Source organism: Brassica rapa, chromosome A04 (assembly GCF_000309985.2).
Source record: "Brassica rapa cultivar Chiifu-401-42 chromosome A04, CAAS_Brap_v3.01, whole genome shotgun sequence".
Taxonomy (NCBI): Eukaryota; Viridiplantae; Streptophyta; class Magnoliopsida; order Brassicales; family Brassicaceae; genus Brassica; species Brassica rapa.
The window spans coordinates 17,817,036-17,837,974 of record NC_024798.2 but is presented as its reverse complement, the minus strand read 5'-3'; the positions used below and the strand labels follow the sequence as shown (position 1 = coordinate 17,837,974).

Below are 20,939 nucleotides of genomic sequence, written 5' to 3'. Positions count from 1 at the left end.
ATTCGGAAACAGAGGAAATATACAAGACTTTATGTAAAAATGAGAAGTAAACTGAAAAAGAAAATGGAAATATATAAGTTGTAATATATATAGACGATTTGGTAATCTGCTACCAAAACATTTTTTTTTTTTTGACAACGGATCCTAAACTAAGTAATTTGACCAATCTCATAAAGCCAAACCAGAGGGTTTTTTTTTTTTTGGAACTCCGGAGGTATTGTTATCGAAATTTAAATAAAACAATAATGATATTTCAGTAAAAAAATGGATTGGGTAAAAAAAATATTTTTTATATATCTTAGAACTATATTTAACGGGTTTATATTGGTATTTACTTAAATAGATTTAGCTGTTATACTTATAAGTGAGTGATTTAATACTTATAAATCTTCAGTTTAATTTGGAGTTGACATCTGATCGTGTGGGGTTTAAATGTGTGTTTATTCTGTGTGAACCAGAATTCGCAACTTTGATAACGTCTTTACTTTAGTTCATGAGAAGCATATGATTATTATTTTATTGGGTCCGAATTTGTAAGTTGAGATTTACACCCCACCCCCTGACCCCCATCTATGACTCTTCTAATTATTATTAACCTTTTGATAATAATTTTTTGTTGTTTTAAAAAGATTATAATTTGATCCATCCTTTCAACAATCCATAACACACACTTTCTATATTATACAAACAATATATATGATCTTCAACATGTGAGGGAAAATGCCAAAAAAATAAACAAAAAAATAGAGACACACAATCCAGTCCCTATCTTCAAGAATTACTTCAAGATCCTCTTGGCCACAAGAGTTGCATAAAACTTCTTCGTACGAAGGAACAACACAAAAGCAACAAGAGATCCAAGCATTGCCATGGCAGCCATTATCACAAACGAAGTACTAAAACAATGATTCCCATAACAAGAATGATCATCCACAGAAGCTACCTGGTCATACAAGTAGCCTATTACCTTCACTGAGAAAAAGTAAGAACCAACCGGACTAGCTATCGAGATTGTATAGAATATAGTTCCCATATGACGAATCCCGAATATTTCAGACGTTATAGTTGGCATGAGTGCCCATTGCGAGCCGTACGCTAAACCAACAATTAATGAACCTATATATAGGCTTCCTAGTAAACCGGAGGCCATGACAACGTGACCTATAGCCATGAGGGTTAGAGTTATGGCCATGAAAACCGGTCTTGGCCAGCCATGACTATGTAGATAAGCGTCTGATATGTAACCAGACCCAAACCGGCCTAGGAAGTTCCATATACTCCAAAGAGACACTAGAGAATTGAGTTGAACCGTAGAGTAGCGAAGTGACTCGCCCACTTGTCTGATGTTGTTTACAGTCGCGAGCCCTGAACCCATTCCGCATAACATCGCCGTGAATAGGAGCCAGAAGTTGGTTGTGCGTATTGCTTGGAGGACGTCCATGTCATTGGACATGACAACATTAACATCTGTCGGTTAAATAAAAATGGGTTAGAGAATTTCACTTCAATAAATATAATCAAGGGACCAAAACAGCTAAACTTTATACCGGGAGAAGGGTTGAGCTTAGGAGCGTCAAGCAAGGTAGTTTTCTCCGTAACCGGAAAATCCAAAGACATGAATCTATCTTTCTCTTCACGGTGTGCTCTAACTGCGACCAAGAGAGGAGATGCAAGCAAGAGAACTAAAATAGTGAAAGAGCATATCTTCATGGTCATTGACATTCCGATAATATTTTCAACCAATATTACGATCATAAGATAGGTGACGATGATCAAGGAGATGGTGGAGAGACCGTTCAAGTGCTTCTTGTCGTTGGCGATGACTGTGTCGTACGTTCTAACGAAAGGCATCGTCGTCAAGATGAGAAGTGATGGTACTACGGCCAAGAGAAGAAGGTAATTCGTTGGGTCACCTTTACAGAAGATGTGGTACATTTGAACAAGAACAGCTCCACTTAGCCCGATATAACCCTAAATTTTAATTAGACAACACAACACATTGTTAGTTGATTCATTTAATTAATTTGCTTAAGGGCTACAAAACTTATCAAGATTTTTGTTCTTATCATAGTTTATTTTATTTTCTAATTAAAGTATTAATAATCAATTTGTCAAACCCCATTTTATTAACTTTAACCCTAAGTATCGATTTTCACTAAACTTATGAAAACACATATGAAAATAGAACGGTCATGGAAAATATATCACCATTTCAATATAATATATCTACTAGTTCCTTTCTCCAGCTAGTGATGTTAAAAGGACACGAAAATATCTACGGTTTTATATATATAATAAAATTAGCATACTTGTTCAATAGCATGTCTTAATTATAATAAACCACTTGGTACTATTTTATTCATCGAGTCTTAAAAGTAGATAATTGTCACCTTCATTATACCAACGGCGGTTCCACCATAGTCGGAGAAGTTACGTACGGCAGTAACCACAATCGCCGTATTAAAGAACGGCTGACAATGACCGGCCAAGAACATGAAGAAACACATCACAGCCACAGGAGGCCGTTCGATCACACCAGATGTAGCCATCCATATGAAACCATACCCTACGAACCATTGGAGCAGCCCAACGAATATAACCACCCATGGACCGCTAAAGAAGCGACCGTTACCGCTTCTTCCGCTTGCAACGGCTGTGTAGAAAAGACCGGAGAGGATGCCTACGTTTGCACCAATGTCTTTGCAGACGGAGACAGTGTCAAGGGTAGATTGGTCGTAAGATTGAGATGATTTGAGAAGAGAAGAATAGATGCCAAAGGTGTAGCTTGCTCCGGTGAAGCTCTGTATCCATATGCTCGCCGCTGCAGCCACCCATTTTGTGTTTGCTATCTCCATCTTTCTCTGCATCTATCAAAATGAGCTTATGTTGTCTTATAATGAAAAATAAAGTCAACTATTGAATTTAAAAGATGTGTATATCATTCTTAATTGGTTTGGTTCGACCAAATTAAACCAGATTGCACCAAACAATAAAACAAACCGAGTTTTGATTGAAGATACTTTAGTTGCAGTGTTGCACTCAGCTAAATGCCTAAATCACACCAAATTTAACTCAATATTATCTAAAATCACATAATTTGGTGTGGTTTAGCTAAATTAAGTAAAATACATTATAGTCTGATCTAAAATCATAAGATTTATATTTTTAATTAAAAGATTCACCACCTTAAAATTACAACAAATATAAATATTCATAAAATCTACTACTTCAAACATTTCTAATAATAGCAAATTTGAAAGTAAATTCTGAATAACCTTGAATTTATTTATTTTTTAAAAGATCATGTTTGAATATCATATCATTTGTTACTTTATATAAAGTATTCTATATTTCATACTGGATGCACCCACCCCCAATAAACTACACGAAAATGGGACAAAATCTAAACCGGAGAAATCACAAATTATTTCTCACCGGTTTTGATTTTCTAAACCAGAAAGCGATATCAAACCCAAAAAATGCTGAACCAAAGCCACTCAAACGATAACCGAGAAACCGGGATAAACACAAACCAAAATCTGAAAAGTTCACCTATGTAAAACGAGAAAGTACATTAATCAAATGATCTATAAGTACTAGTGAAAATATTAAACAATGGAGGACGATGAATGAGTTATATAATTAATTTATATATCCCTTATATATTAATTGAGAAACATTTGAAAAGATGTAACCTCAATTTTGTATTAATTAAAAGAGGTCCCAATGCATAGGTGGCACTCAATTAGGTAGTCAATTACATTCAATTGAAAAATAAGTAGGTCCACATTCGATTTTTATATGTTGTTAGATACATAAGTTGGTCAAACTATATGATATAATGATATGATATGATATTTTCTTTCCTTAAATAAAACCTACGGAATTACCATAAATGACTAATATATATATGACAATTAATGAGTTTAATAATAAAGATTTGATAACAATGTATATCTCCTCCATCATTTTTTGTTTAATTTTATATTATTAAAATAAATTAAACAATCAAATTAGCTATAAAAATAAAATTTAGATTTTTTCGTATATGTCATATTTTGAATTTTTAAAAACGACAATAAATGACTAAAACTATTAAAATTATTATGTTAAAAATTAATGATCAATGGTTTAACATTTTTATTATAAGAAGATACACATGATTTTAAAACCATATGAGTAAAAAATATCATTTAATAATAAAATAAATATATATATATATATATATATATATATATATATATTAAACACTATATACCATAAGATTACATAAATATTTTAATATTAAAACTTTCAATGAATTTTCAAGAACATTTATAAATTATAAACTTATTAAAGATTTCAGATTGAAAATTTTGTTATCGATGATTTAAATATTTTGTTATAAAACGATATGAACGATCATAGAACCGTATGATTATAAATTCTTATTTAATAAATAACTATACAAAATATACTATTCCTAGAAAAATAGGTTGGTCCATCTTAACTTATATTACACTTTTTATTAAACTAACTATCGAATTGATAAATAACGTACCAAAAATTGTTTTGCACTTTCCTTAAATAAAAGCTACGATACCTAATATGATTAACGTATATGTGAAAATTAATTATAATGAATAATAAATATTTGATAACAATTTTTGTATCATAGTTCTTTTTTTAATTTTATATTATTAAAATATATTTAAAAATCACATTAAATATATAATAAAAAAATTTATAATTTTTCTTATATGTTATATTTTGAATTTTTCAAAACGTCTATAAATTATTAGAAATTTGAAGATCCCCACTCAAAAAATTTTGTGATCAATAGATTATTTTTTTTGTCATAATAAGTTACAAATGATCATAAAATTGTATTAATATGAACTTTTATTTAATATTATAAGAAGATACACATTATTTTAAAACCATATGAGTAAAAAATATCATTTAATAATAAAACATATATATTTATATATATATATATATAGATATACTATATAATAAGATTACATAATTAAAACTTTCAATGAATTTTCAAAAACATTTATAAATTATAAACTTATTAAAGATTTCACATTGAAAATTTTGTTATCGATGATTTAAATATTCAGTTATAAAATGATATGAATGATCATAGAACTGTATGATTATAAATTCTCATTTAATAAATGACTATATAAAATATACTATTCTTAGAAAAATAGGTTGGTCCATCTTGACTTACATTATATTTTTTATTAAACTAACTATCGAATTGATAAATAATCTACCAAAATGTTTTTTGCACTTTCCTTAATTAGAAGCTACGAAATTACCTAATATGATTAACGTATATATAAAAATTAATTATTATGAATAATAAATATTTGATAACAATTTTGGTATCTTAGTTCTTTTTTTTAATTTTATATTATTGAAAGATATTAAAAAATCACATTAAATATATAATAAAAACATTTATATTTTTTCTTATATGTTATATTTGAATTTTTCAAAACGTCTATATATTATTAGAAATTTGAATATTCTCACTCTGAAAATTTTGTGATCAATAGATTATTTTTTTGTTATAATAAGTTAAAAATGATCATAAAATATAACGCATATGAATTTTTATTTAATAAATATTCAAACTAAATATATATATATATATATATATAAACACTAATGATTTAAAGCAACAAGATTGGCTGATCAATTTAGTCGTCCAGTTGAAATCTTTCAAAAGTATGTGAAAGACTAAAGTCAAAGTAAATATGGATTTAGAATAGTAGTTATATTTTACTAACCAAATACAAAAAAAAACCGAACCGAACCGAAACCAACCCGATATCCGGATTGAACACCCGTAATCCAAATGAAGCCAAACTATTGTTTCATTCTCCAAAATATAACAAAAATAATAACTTAATCCCGCGCAAGGCGCGGGTCTTATCCTAGTGGGTTTAATAAAAACGTGACTTTTCGAAAACAATAATTGTCTTGGGCCTTTTGGCATATGAACAGGTGGTTTGAACAAATCTGGGGGAATCGCTGACAACAAAATAGATCAGCAAATCTTTCAACAGCAGAGCACAATCAAACAATTGAACTAAATATTTATTTAAACACACGATTTTTTTAATATTTCCACGATCTTATGCATATGATGTGATTTTTTCTTCTATACAATTAATACGTTTTCATGGTTTTATATTTGTACCAAATAGAAAGGGAAATTTTGCATATATTATCAACAACCAGAAACATTAATTAGTTTATATGATTCTATAAAAAATCTGAAAATCAAGTTTTTGAGATATTCATCATGACTCGTAGCTTTCAACATGTATGTCTAAAAGTGTTCAGTACTAATTTGATGTCTACATAGTATAGGATACTCTATTAGCATTTCTCTAGTTTTTCTTACAAAAGATGTGATGAAGTTTAAAACTCGATTTACTAGCTCGAAAAACGTGCAGATGCAGGTAATTAATGTGTTACAGCAATACATTGGATATCAAACCACTAAGAAGACCTTGGTTACGGTGGATTTGCGAGACTGTGAAATAAGCTAGAGAGATATAAAATGGTAGCTATGGTTTTAAACTACTACTAGAAGTAGATTAAACAAAGAACATGCATGCGAGGCGAGATAATTAAACAATACGCAAAACGATTATTTTAAATTAAAATTATTAACAAGTAACGAATCAAAGAGACCAATGATGGGATTCATTAAGGATTTAGTCCATTCACATGACCCATCCGTAAGGTGATATATAGACTGATTGGTCCGAGCCTTTCGGAGACAAGCGCTTCTCTGCCTTTTCCTAATTTTAAATACCTTAAATCTGAACGTGCTTAACTTTGAAGTCAAACATAACAACTAAAGGAAGACTTTTTATTAGAAGGTGCGAACTGAATTATGCTCTATTCTAAGTGAGTTGTTGTGTTAATCTCTGTGATAAAGTCCCTATGGCCTTAATGCTTTTTATCTTTGACTAAACCTCTTTAGTGTCTTAATCACTTAGAGCATCCCCATTGAAGGTTTATGGGGGGGAGAGTTCACACAGAAATCAAGAAAAATAAATAAATAATTCAATCCCATGAACCCCTCTCTCCTAAAGCTCTCTTGGCTGAACCCCTCTCTCCTAAAGTTCATCACTGTAGTGTGGGTCCCACATGTCGTGGCGGCCAACGATTAGTCTAATTTTTTTTTTTAATAAAAAAAACCAAAAAGAAAAAGAAAAAAAAATTAATAATAAAAAACTGAAAAGATGTGGAGTTCATTGATGTGGATGCTCTTAGTATTCGGTTTGTTGTTTAGTTAATTGTTCCGCTTGCTTTACCTGATCATTGTATTTCTAGCTATTTGCAATTTCATGTGTTATTGTTCTATTTCGCATTTATGATTTTGTCATTGTTAGCCTTTAAGAAAGACCCACAAAACAACTACTTGAATCAATCTCATGTCTTGCAGCTCTAATATGCAAGTTATTATTGTAGCCTGATCTCTAGATTATATATATGAATATATAATCAATATCATTGCATAGTCCTTTGTTTAACTAAGAGCTTTTGTAAGAGTTCTCCTTTGATAAACTACGAAATTTCACGAAACTTATTTGAGCTTCTCATTAGAAATGCACTTTGTTTCTATGTTAAAAAATGGATTTATATTATTCTAAGGCACAGACACCACCACTAACGTTAGAATAGTGTTTATACAGTACCAGAAATATAAAACAGTTCACGTGGGTCGAAAGCAACGGAGTTTTGATGCGTCTGTGGACGTCTAGATTCCTTTTTTTTTTGACATCTAGATTCCTTTTCTATTAAAAATTCTTAAAAATATTTTTTCCAATTACCATATACTTATTCCGTTCTTTAGTGATATACTTTTTAAAAAAAATAATTGTTTCACAAAAATGTATTCTTTTATATTTTCTATGAAAAAATTATAAACTTCAAGAAAAATAATTAAATTTATTAAATTAATGTTAGTTAAAAGTTATTGAAAATTGAAAATTACAGAAAATGATACATTTATTATGTTAGTTTAATGTGTTTTCTTAATATTTGTGAAAATACTATTTATCTTTGTGAAACGAACGGAGTATTAATTTTCTTACCTTATTCCAAAGTATTTATTTTGCTACATTTAATAGTGTAGAAGATTCGAATCTACCACATACTGAAAGAGCATACTTGTTTAGGCTTGTGCAATTTCAAATATGGGAAAATAGTGATGGATTCTAACAAACTGGAATTTGATTTATATTTTGCTTTTTTTTTCATAATTTGAACTAGCTCGACTATGTAGTTTTGTGTGCCAATCTGCAGTTACTTGTCACGTTCTGGCCCCAATCCCGATACAACAGTCGATGTTTGGGTGTTACAAGTACTCAACTACTCAACTACTCCTTGGACTAAGCGAAATTTTAATTCTAAGATATTCCAAAAGACATCTAAAACCTATGCTTGTTCTGGGCCTCTGGTTCTGGTAAGACTGAAACTATGACTGGTTCGGTTCTGGTAAGACTGAAAGTCCGCAAACAGTCATAAATAATCATACCTAGTTTCTCATTCATTAAAATCTAGTCACTGAAACATACTAACTTTTTTGGGTGCAAATTCATTTAAACATTTATTTTTAAAATATATAAATTGTAAACCATGCATGAGAAGAGTCACGAGGCACAAGTTACGAAATATGACAAATTCACGTGTTTTCACGCATATTTTTATTATTTTTGGTTACAAGGTGTTAGAAGTTGCATGCAAAATTGTAGAGCGAATCAGAAAACCTTATATTAGTTCTTCTAAACAAAGAAACAATACTGTATCAAATCCAAGATTTATAAAATGTATGGTATTTGCTAAAACATACACCAATACTTCAAAGAAAAAGCAATTCACTAAGATATATAGGCTTTGAATGGTATCATGTACTTTATTACATTTGATTTAGTTTGAGTTAAACATATTAACCACATCTTAGTGATTTTCACTGGAGGAAAAATTGCCATGTTGATCCAGGCCAGAGATCGATTCCTTTATAGTGCGGAATTATTAGTTCCACATGTGGCTACGCAGATATTGATTTATGCTTACGGTCCATTTGAATATCTAGAATATGATATATCCGTGGATTACACTTCCCACACGAAAGTTATGTTTGTTTCTTTAATAAGTCCGGATGTAACCCTTTAAGTTTAATTTTTTTTTATAGTTTTGAGTTATAGCCTTGTAAAAATGATAAATCAGATCATAAATCAACATTAACAAAAATCTCATATATAGAATTTGAGTTAAAGAATTTTTTGGGTTTGCAATATAATTATAGGAAAATATAACGTCTAATTTATGAATTTTAACATATTTAATAATTTACAATATATAAACATGTCGGTGTGTACGTTTACTTTATATTATTAATTAATACAATATATTTAACAATTTATTAAGGTTATACTTGTTAGCCAAAGTTTTTCTAAAAATTATAGGAAAAAGCTTTTCTGAAAAATATACGGTTACAAAATATTTATTCAATTTCTTCTTTATGACACGTTCAACTATATATATATATATATTAGTTGGACTGTTAACAATCATAGTTAAAAATATGATTGCCTTTTTTTGAACATGCACATTGTTTAAGAATCTGAAATAAAAACAGGGTTAAATATGATTTCCCCATCGCTTTTTCGGTGATCTCAAAGCTTATCGAACTAAAGCAAACTGTGTCCCAAGAAGACCTTTAAGAGATTTTACTTTATGCCCATAAATATGATTTCCCCATCGCTTTTTCGGTGATCTCAAAGATTATTTACCGGGAAGTGAAAACACACAATCTTAGCGAGGAGAAATAAGAAGAAATTTATCTCCCTCTTGTCAAATTGGATTATCTAACCTCTTAGTTTTAGAAGCTCTTAGCTCTACCTTGTTTTTTCTTTTTTTTTACCATTGTAGAACAGACTCTAAATTATACTTATTGTAAAATCTCTTCATCGTTAATATGATACTAGCATTCGTCTTAGCAAAAAAAAAAAAAAAGTCATTCATTATAATATTAAAATATAATGGAAAAGAAAACAAATCCAACAAATTATTTGAAACCCACCTCATCATGACTATGATGTTTCATATAAATATTGAATGCTCATATACAACTCTAGATACACCTAAAATATTTTGCGCGGGAGTGTTTATATATAGACTCCCAAATATTCATAGTAATTGAAATAATATTCAGGCACTCTAGAATAAAAAAAATGTAAGGAATAAATTCATGGTTATAAAACAGTTACAGAAGTTGTAACTTTAAGACAAACTAAGAGAAATCTGATGCGACTAACTTATGGTGACCAAAAGGACGATCCAACCAAAGTCCTCAGTCTGCATTACACAGACACTATAGATAAGATATGTCCATATCATTATAAAAGCGTTTTAATTTGTATGTATCAAAATGGTCCAAAAAGTCATTTTAACTGTACATATCAATTTGTATATGTAAAGCATATCATAAAAGATCATTTTCATCTGTATAAATCAAAGATCATATCAATTTGTCCCCCTGCTCTACAGGTTTGGGCTTTATCGGACTATCCGTCCCTTCCGGGTTACTTCCCGAGTACATCAGTATACCAAAACATGAACTTTCTGTTTTGGAAGAGAAAAGAGGTGGCTCCGCTGAGACCACAATTCGATACCTTCCCATGGATCTGTTGGTACATTTGGAAGGCGAGGAACGACAAACTCTTTAATGGTAAAGACGTATCTCCATTGGCTACTCTCCAACATGCGTCTCTCGAGGCAGAATGTTGGAAGAAGGCTAATGAGAAGGAGGAAACATATGAGGATCATGATGTTCCTCTTACTATAGAGGTTGAGATACAGCCCTCCTGGATACCCCGAATCCCTACCTGTCAAATTGATGCATCATGGATCAATAATGGCAGCGTTAGTGGCTTAGGGTGGAGTCTTAGGGATGAAATGGGCTCGGAGTATTGCGGATTACGAGCGTGTAACCGGAGCCTCTCAGCTTTGCATGCTGAGATGGAAGGTTTACTTTGGGCAGCTTCATGTATGCGAGACAGAGGAATAACCTCGATACGGTTCGAGACGGACTGCTCAGATTTAGTGGACATGACAACAAACCCGGTGGACTGGCCAGCATTCGCGACAGAGGTTGAGGTGTTCCAGAGGTTACAGGAAAACTTCGAGGATGTGAGTCTGTCTCATATTCCTCGGAGTAGAAATGGCCGAGCAGACGCGCTAGCAAAAGAAGCAAGAACGAGAGGCTATGCTTTTTCCCATATAGATCAGACCCGGACAGATGGAGATGCTCTTCGGAGAATCGGCACGTCTGTTCTCCACTTGATCTAGTTTTAGATGGGTAGACGACAAAAAAAAAAAAAAAAAAAATCAAAGTGGTCCAATTTTTTTTTGTGTGTGGACAAAGTGGTCCAAATTAACTGTATATCATAAAAAATAATTTAATTTGTATATACCATAAAATCATTTTAATTTTTATATATGAAAGTGGTCCAAAATGTAATAGAAGTAAAGCGGGGTCCGCACTCTATGCCATTATTATCATGACATCATTTAACTTCATAAACAGTTAAACACACACATACTACAACACAAAACAACTTCTCAAGACTCTCTACGTTTCCTTCTTCTTCTATATAGACTCCCTCCTATATATATATATATATATATATATATATATATTCTACATAGCTTAAATCGATCTTATTTCAAGATTCTTCAATCTGTAATCGTCTCATAACCAAGAGAATCCTCTCTCAAGTTTTATAAATGGCTGAGGAATTCGATGAAGCTGAGGTTGTATTCTCTGAAGATTTAAGCTCAGTTTTCCAGAGAGAGGACGAGGATGAGAATCATCTGTTCGGTCTGAAGGAGAGTAACAAGTCGCGGCGGATCGTCAAAAGAAAGAAGAAGGTGATGGCGTTGTCTAGCTCTCTGCCGGTGAATATACCGGAGAACATGTTTCGTAGGCACGTTGAGAAAGAGGAAGGTGAACACTCTGAGGAGGAGGAATATTCCAATGGAAGAGGAGAGATCGTTCCGCCGCATGTTATAGTCGGACGGAGGATTCAAGGAGAAGGAGGAGGACAAATGGCGTTTTCAGTTTGTTCAGGTAGTGGAAGGACTCTTAAGGGGAGAGACTTGAGCCGGGTTCGTAACTCGGTTCTCAGGTTAACCGGTTTTTTGGAGGCTTGAAACGTTGCCTACTACCCCACCCCGGTTTTGCCATTTGATCATCTCGCCTTTTTTTTTTTTTGCAATTTATGGAAAATTTATCAATGTTGGGGAGATTGCTTCAAATATATATCAAAAAGATAGAAAAAAAATATATTGGTCCCTCAATTCGTTTCTTCAAATTCTTTTATATTTCATCAAATTTAAAGAGAGACGGAGAAAAAAATTTCACCAAATTTCAGTAAAAAAAAACACACAAAAAATCGGTTAATTAAGAAAAAATAACAATAGTTGTTAATTGTTGCGTGTTAATTTTACTGAAAATCGAATGCTTGACAAGTGTGTCATTTGTACTTAATTATTTATCGAAATGTGATGAATATACATTAGTTTGTGGACAAAAACTGAATAGAAACAGCTGTTGTGTTCTCATTGATTGTGAGAGAGACAGCAATTGCCGATGATATCAAGGAGTTCTAGAAATGCACAATGTATATTAATTATTAACTCGATTAAAAACCTCGTGTGTATTGATTGGCCCGTTAAGAGCTAATCAAGCTTCATTGTCGGCCCACTAATACGGACCCAAACCCGGTTAGCGAATTGAAGCAGGGAAATAAAAGAAGTTATTATTTCTCAAAAAGAACGCGAATGAGAGGGAGGGATCTTGAAACAAGAAACGTCGAAATCAAAAACAAAAGTTTTTTTCTCTTTACATTCATCGATAAACGTGCAGCGTGCTATGTGCAGAACTGTACGCACGCGACACACCAAAGATCATTACTTTACTTAAATACACTCTTAGTTCTCTCTCTGTCTCTTAGAGTTAAATTTTACCGTTAATACTCTCTGCCATGGCTTCATTTCTTTTGAGTTGCTACCACTTCGTACCAGCTTTGTCCTCTCCAAAGAGTAAGATTCTTCTAGCCGCACAATATGAGTAGTTTCAGTGTTTATACATTTAAATCTCTGGAGTTATTTTGATATATTGCTAATTGCTTGACATTTTGATTGTTGATTGTGATTACAGTTCCTTGCTTTGTTAGACGTTGTTTCTGTACATGTTTTTTTTTCCTTTTAAAGTTAGGGTTTCGAATACAGTTCTTCGTTTATTCTCCTCTCGGTCTCTAGAGAACCATACCTGTAGTGCTAGGCACTATGTTAAACGCTTAGCTTCAAGTGTAATGTGTTGTTTCTCTTAGATTGTCAAGCAATTCTCTTGGACCGTAAAGTTTAGTCTTCTTTTACAGAGTAATCTGAAAAGAGTTAAATATTAATCTTGTCTGCTTCTTGAGGCTAGAAGGAAACTCTGTCTTTTTTATTTCATTTTAATTTCTCTTTTTTTTTGTGTGTCTGCTTTTAGGTTCTCATACAACAATGGAGGTGCTGCCAAGAACTGGCCCGAGGAAAATGGTTCATCATGTATCAAACTTCTCACCGGGTTATGTGAGTTGATTTGCCTAAGTTGTAGGTGGGGAATGAAGCAAATGGTCCGTTCTTGTAGTTATAGGATATATATGTCTATCTCCTCTTCTGCTTTTATATGATTTCGGATTCTTGATATCTTGAAAACCGTTTCTTGATTCTCTAGTTATTAAATTTAACTCCATTACATAAAATGGTTATATGCATCAATCTCGTACAACTTTTTTATCATGACCATAAAGCAAACACAAAATTGATCTTGAGCTATAATGGATCACGTAATATGTAAATAACTAAATACACGTAGTGTAAGGTCTCAATGGTAATTAGCGTTTTGATTGGGCTCTTGTACTGTTAAGTGTGTGAGTCTTAATCGTTATAGGCCATGGGTGTAAGCGTCTTGATGGTTGTGACTTAGCAGTCTTTGTTCTAGGGGTTATGTGTCATTTGGTTGCTTGTCGTTTGGTTCCTTTCCCGTGAGTGTTGGAGAGGTTCTTGGCAAGGCTTCGTCTTCTTGGTGGTTGGGCGAGCTTCTTTCTTTGATCGTAGAGTGTTTATGTATCCAAGGCGCGTGGACCGAGCAGTGGTTCCCCTTGTCGAGGTTTGAAGTCCCCGGGTTTTGGTCTTATCGTTTGGCGGCGAGCAGCAGCGATAAGTGTGGTTTGGGTGCAGAAGTGGAGGGTACCGGGTGGCGGGCTATAGGCAGCAGCGGTACTTCCCGACCATTGACATTTACTCTGTTTTAAAAATTGCTAAGTTATCTGATGTTTTTTTGCGTGGATGTTAACGTGGCTAGTGTTGATTTAGTTTTTATGGTTTGTGTTTGTTTCAAGTCACCCGAGTGTGGGTTTTAGTCGCTCCAGTGTGGGTTTTAGCCGCCGCTTCTTATGGGCTTTTGGTTCTGGGGCTATTTCGTTTTGCCGCCAGCTTGTGTATGAATACCGGTAATTCGATTATGAATGATTTCAATTTGAGTAAAAAAAAAAAAGGTCTCAATGTCAATAACTGTACATCGAGAAAGCAAAGAAATTAATGTCCAACACATAACCGATTTGAGTTAAATAAATTTGAAAAAATCCAGGAATGAATCCGCTTGTGCTGTCTCTACGTGGATCATAATCTTGCGGGACTTCTTGCGTGTTGTTACCCTTCCCCTTGACCTAGCCAAGACATTGTGAGTCTTGACGGGAAAACTTTCTTCTTGGTTTGACGTCTTCTTCTGCTGGTCGCTGACAGCGTGCGAGAAGCTCCTTAGTTCGTTAAGCCGCTTCATTTTCTCTTTCTTCTGCTTCTTCTTATGGAAAGTGCGAAAGAACAAAGCCACCGCTTTGGTGACCTTGTTCCCTGAATTAGTAGTATAAGAAGAAGAAGCTTTCTTGAGTTTCAAATGCCGGTTATGGCGCCGAGGACAGCTCTTGGTGATTCTGATGAGGAGTTTCCTACATGGCCCGAGAATCTTGTGGTTTAATGTTACTAAGGATGCATTCCCTCTCATCTCTTCGTTTTGTTTGTTCTGTCTGTCTCTAGCAAAGACAGATGGAAGTGGCGGAGCCAGCTCAACCTTTCACTAGGGTCATTTGCATAATTTTATTATGTTACATGGGTCAATGGTTTAAATTGTGAATAATATTTGGAGTCAAAGCCCAACTATAAACCCAACATCAAGTCAAAATAATATGGATAAGGATTAGTGTACAGGATCAAAACTAATCTAGAGAGTTCCACTATCGTTCTATAAGAACTCATCATCTCCTTCTCTGTAAAAATAAGAATCTAATAATAAAATTATACAGTTTCTTCTCTGAAACATTTTTCATCTTTTCATCTTAATCTAATCTTCACATGGTATCAGAGCTTTTCTGAACCTTCACGGGTGCTTCAATGGCAGAAAGACTTGGCTCTTATCCTTTTCCTTCAAAGATCCACATCGCTAGTTCTGTCACAATTAAGCTTAGTGACTGTAATTATTTGCTATGGAAAACCCAGATGGAGTCTCTCCTTCGTTCCCAAAAGCTATTAGGGTTCGTTAATGGCCAAATCCCAGCTCCTTCAGCTACTACGGTTACCACAACAGATGGAGTTCAGACCACAACCCCAAATCCAGACTACGATAACTGGATTTGTACTGATGAGCTGATCAAATCTTGGATTTTTGGCACTTTAACAGAGGAGGTACTTGGCTTCGTTCATTGTCTTCCAACATCTCAAGACGTTTGGCTTTCCCTTGCCAATAACTTCAACCGGAGCTCTATTGCTAGAGAGTTTGAACTCAAACGCAAACTCCAGCTAATGACTCTCCAAGGCAGAGAATTTTCTACTTATTGCAGTGAGTTCAGGACAGTTTGCGACCAGCTAAGTTCTATTGGGAAACCGGTTGAAGAATCACTCAAAATCTTCAGTTTTATGAATGGGTTGGGTCGAGACTATGATCCTGTATGCGCTGTGATCCAGAATTCTATGTCACGCACACCTCCACCAACCTTCAATGACGCGGTTTCAGAGATCTCAGCGTTTGCCTCGCGACTGCAATCGTACGAAAATATTTCTGAAACAACCCCCCATATGGCGTTTCAGTCTCAACGTTCTAACTACAATCAGAGAGGTCGTGGAGGCTATTCTCGTTCCGGATTCAACCGTGGTCGCAGTGGATACTCAACCCGAGGAAGAGGTTTCCCTCAACATCAAAGTAACATACACAATTCTGGTGAACGCCCCACTTGTCAAATCTGTGGTCGTGTCGGGCACACAGCAATTAAATGCTATAATCGCTTTGATCACAATTTTCAAGGCCAGCAACTAAACCAAGCCTTCTCCTCTTTACGTATATCTGATAACTCAGGAAAAGAATGGTTCCCCGACTCTGGAGCATCAACTCATGTCACAGCTTCACCAAATATGCTGCAGACATCAACTCCGTATGAAGGCAATGACACTGTTCTAGTTGCTGATGGGACATTCTTACCAATAACTCATGTTGGCTCCACCACCATATCCTCATCTTCAGGTACCATACGACTAAATGATGTTGTCGTATGCCCAGATATACAAAAATCACTTCTCTCTGTTTCTAAGCTGTGCGATGACTATTCATGTGGAGTTTTCTTTGACGCTAATAAAGTATGTGTGATTGATCTAAATACTCAGAAAGTGGTGGCAAAGGGTCCTCGACGTAAGGGACTTTATGTGCTGGAGGATCAAGAGTTAAGTGCTTTATATTCAAACCGTCAGTGTTCAGCAAGTGAAGAAGTTTGGCATTATCGACTCGGGCACTCCAACTCAAAAATTCTCCAGCAGCTAAAGAACAGCAAGGATATCATTGTAAATAAGAATAAGAGCAGCATCTCCCCTCTTTGTGAGCCTTGCCAAATGGGAAAAAGTAGTAAACTTCAGTTTTTTGATTCGGATTCACGTGTTTTACAACCTTTAGATCGGATTCACTGTGATCTATGGGGTCCGTCACCGGTTGTATCGAATCAAGGCTTCAAATATTATGCGGTTTTTATTGATGACTTTTCTCGTTTTGCTTGGTTCTATCCTCTACGTACAAAGTCTGAGTTTAACTCAGTGTTCTTTGCATTTCAAAAGATGGTAGAAAATCAGTTTGCATCCAAGATTAAAGTTTTTCAAAGTGATGGTGGAGGAGAATTCACTAATCATCAATTAAAGAAACACCTATTAGAGAATGGCATCAGACATCGGATCTCTTGTCCGTATACTCCACAACAAAATGGTTTAGCCGAACGGAAACATCGACACTTGATCGAGCTTGGACTGTCCATGTTATATCAAAGTCACACTCCACTACATTATTGGGTTGAAGCGTTCTTTTCGGCTTGTTTCATAAGCAACCTCCTACCTTCAACGGCGTTAGAACACAAAAGCCCCTATGAAACACTCTTCAAAGCTAAACCAGATTATACATTTCTTCGTGTCTTCGGATCAGCTTGTTATCCATGCCTAAGACCTTTAGCTGAAAATAAGTTTGATCCTCGCTCACTGCAGTGTGTCTTCCTTGGGTATAGTTCACAACATAAGGGATACCGGTGTCTATACCCTCCTTCTGGTCGTGTCTACATATGTCGTCATGTGTTATTTGATGAAGAATGCTTCCCCTTCAAACAAAGATATCAAAGCTTTGTTCCCCGATACAAGACGTCACTGCTGAAAGCTTGGCAAACCAATACATCATCTACAGAGACGTCTGCCACACAGCATCAATCAAGAGAACTGCCGGCTCCTATCTTTGCTCCTGCAACAACCGATACTTTAACAGAAAATCCGGCTGTGACAGAGGATAATGAAGCGACTGAAACAGATAATGTCGCAGATCATACAGCAACTCCAGAGCAAGTTGAAGAAGATCAAAACCAGAATGTACACTCAATGATTACTAGATCAAAGGCAGGCATATACAAACCAAATACAAGATATGCACTTCAAGCTTCAAAGTATACCGTTGAAGAACCCAAAACAATTACAAGTGCCTTGAAACATCCTGGTTGGAATGTGGCGGTACAAGAAGAAATGCAGAGAATTCACATGTTAAATACTTGGTCTCTGGTACCACCAACCAAAGACATGAACATTTTGGGAAGCAGATGGGTGTTCAAGACAAAATTTCACCCTGATGGAACGGTCGAAAAATTAAAAGCTCGTCTTGTAGCAAAGGGCTTTGATCAAGAAGAGGGTCTTGACTATCTCGAAACCTTCAGCCCTGTCGTTCGAACTGCTACGATCCGGCTTGTACTTGAAGTGGCTACTGCGAAAGGCTGGATAATAAAACAACTTGATGTGTCTAATGCCTTCCTTCACGGCGAGCTAAAGGAACCTGTTTTCATGCTTCAACCACCCGGATTCATCGACGAAACTAAACCGTCATATGTTTGCCGTCTTACCAAAGCCATTTATGGTCTCAAGCAAGGTCCTAGAGCCTGGTATGACACTTTTAGCAACTACATTATTGAGTTTGGGTTTAAATGCAGTAAATCAGATCCATCATTATTCACTTATCACAAGAATGGACAAACAATGGTGCTGCTCTTGTATGTGGATGATATACTCCTCACAGGAAGTCACTCCCAGCTTCTAAATGATCTACTCGAGACTCTTAACCGCAGGTTTTCAATGAAAGATCTTGGTCCTCCACGCTACTTCCTGGGTATTGAAATCGAATCTCATGACGATGGTCTCTTCCTCCATCAAACGGCATATGCGAAGGACATATTACATCAAGCGTCAATGACGAATTGCAACCCAATGGCAACACCACTACCACAGCATATTGAAAATACAGAGACAGAGAAGTTCTCGGAACCTACCTACTTTCGTAGCTTGGCCGGGAAGCTGCAGTATCTCACTATAACACGTCCCGACATTCAGTATGCTGTTAATTTCGCCTGCCAGAGGATGCACTCTCCAACTGACACAGACTTCAGCCTTCTTAAAAGAATCCTCCGCTACATCAAAGGAACTATAAACATGGGCTTACACATCAAGAAGCATTGTGACTTGATCCTCACGGCCTATAGTGACAGTGATTGGGCCGGTTGTAAAGAGACACGGCGATCAACAACTGGATTTTGTACGCTGCTAGGACCTAACCTTGTCTCTTGGTGCACAAGAAGACAACCCACTGTTTCAAGATCATCAACAGAAGCTGAATATAGAGCTCTTACGGAGACTGCCCAAGAAATCACATGGAATTGCGCTCTCCTCAGAGACATTGGTATCGCACAATATCAACCTACTCTTCTACAATGCGACAACCTCTCTGCCGTCTACCTCAGTGCAAATCCAGCACTTCACAAAAGGTCCAAGCACTTCGATACTGACTACCACTACATCCGGGAGCAGGTGGCTCTAGGATTAATTGAGATCAAACATGTACCAGCCAAGCTTCAAGTCGCAGACATCTTCACCAAACCCTTGTCAAGAAAAGAGTTTGTCAACCTTAGAAGCAAACTTGGTGTTGGTTGGTCACCCTCCCCAAGTTTGAGGGGGAGTGTGAATAATATTTGGAGTCAAAGCCCAACTATAAACCCAACATCAAGTCAAAATAATATGGATAAGGATTAGTGTACAGGATCAAAACTAATCTAGAGAGTTCCACTATCGTTCTATAAGAACTCATCATCTCCTTCTCTGTAAAAATAAGAATCTAATAATAAAATTATACAGTTTCTTCTCTGAAACATTTTTCATCTTTTCATCTTAATCTAATCTTCACATAAATCTTTAACATTTTTTTTCAGTTTTGTTTCAAAATACAAAGGAAATTTTTCTTTTGATAAAATCCATATGGGTCATATGACCACCCTCAGCTTAAGCTAGCTCCGCATGGAACTTAACGTGATAAAAAAAAAAAAAAAGAGAGACAAGGCTAGTCTATAATGTAGTTGTCTCTGTTTGTTAATTGGCTCTTCTTTTGTTAACATGGCCTTTGTATAAAGCAGAGGTAGGTTTCACGTTTTGTTGTGTTAGAGAGTCTCTTTTAATTTGTGGTATACCATGATTCTGAATTTGAGAAGGGGACTTTGTCTTCTCCATACTTAGTGTTAGATTTTTTGTGGCCATTTTATCTTTTCTGCCTTATGCTTAAGTCTCCAGAAAAGTCAACTCACCAATTCATAGTTGAGGTTGACAATTGTCATTATGGAAAACATCACCAGCATGCAGAGAATAGATATGTCAAATCTGTGTTCCCTTCATTTTATTAGGCTAAACTAGTAAACTCAGTCCTAGTCGACGGGTACTAGACCACATAGGTCTGTGATTAATGTGAAAAATAGAGTTTGAATCTCTTAGAGCACCCTTAATGGTGAGCACTCACCTAATCTGCCAGACAGTTCTGTGCCAGCCTACGAGGAAAGGCTAGGTTAACGGAAGGATGCTCTTTCAGCAAGAAGTGAGATTGATTTTGAAGCTTATAATTAAGCAAGGCCGGTTTCTTTTTTTTTTTTGCTATTGGATTTTGGATTTTAAGGTTATTACCATTTTAAAGGTTCTTTGCTTGGAAACTGCCACTGGATCACATAGAAACTAAATAAAAGAAACGAATTCAACAAATCTAACGATTAGCAGAGTTTAAGAGAAAATCTTGAGCTTTTATGAATAACCAGTAATATGATCTTAAAGGTTTTTTTTGGGGAATAAACAGAGTTCTTGTGCACAAACTCATTGATCACCGGATAATAACATGCACGGTTTAAAAAATAAATTGAATGAATTACACGTAGTGTATGCGATTACTCTACAAGCCTTAACAAATTAAATGTGCAAAACGATGAAATTTATAAAAAATTATG

General features: G+C 34.9%; 3 protein-coding genes across 3 annotated transcripts; 1 reads left to right on the top strand and 2 right to left on the bottom strand.

Moving 5' to 3' along the window:
* Positions 1-620: 620 nt before the first annotated feature.
* On the bottom strand, positions 621-2,942 carry LOC103865330. Its single transcript, XM_009143128.2, has 3 exons — positions 2,391-2,942; positions 1,548-1,971; positions 621-1,467 (listed from the first exon to the last, which is right to left on the bottom strand). Exons 1-3 carry the CDS (start codon positions 2,865-2,867, stop codon positions 779-781), a joined length of 1,590 nt encoding a protein of 529 aa, XP_009141376.2. The 5' UTR covers positions 2,868-2,942; the 3' UTR covers positions 621-778.
* An 8,576-nt stretch (positions 2,943-11,518) lies between these two features.
* LOC103865328 lies at positions 11,519-14,609 on the top strand. The gene is made up of 2 exons (XM_009143126.3): positions 11,519-12,186; positions 13,574-14,609. The coding sequence occupies exons 1-2, from the start codon at positions 11,806-11,808 to the stop codon at positions 13,658-13,660; spliced, it is 468 nt and encodes a 155-aa protein (XP_009141374.2). The 5' UTR covers positions 11,519-11,805; the 3' UTR covers positions 13,661-14,609.
* On the bottom strand, positions 14,371-15,189 carry LOC103865428. Its single transcript, XM_009143219.2, is given in 3 exon segments — positions 14,371-14,780; positions 14,782-14,845; positions 14,847-15,189. Coding segments are annotated over 3 exon segments (495 nt in total). The 5' UTR covers positions 15,131-15,189; the 3' UTR covers positions 14,371-14,633.
* Positions 15,190-20,939: the final 5,750 nt, after the last annotated feature.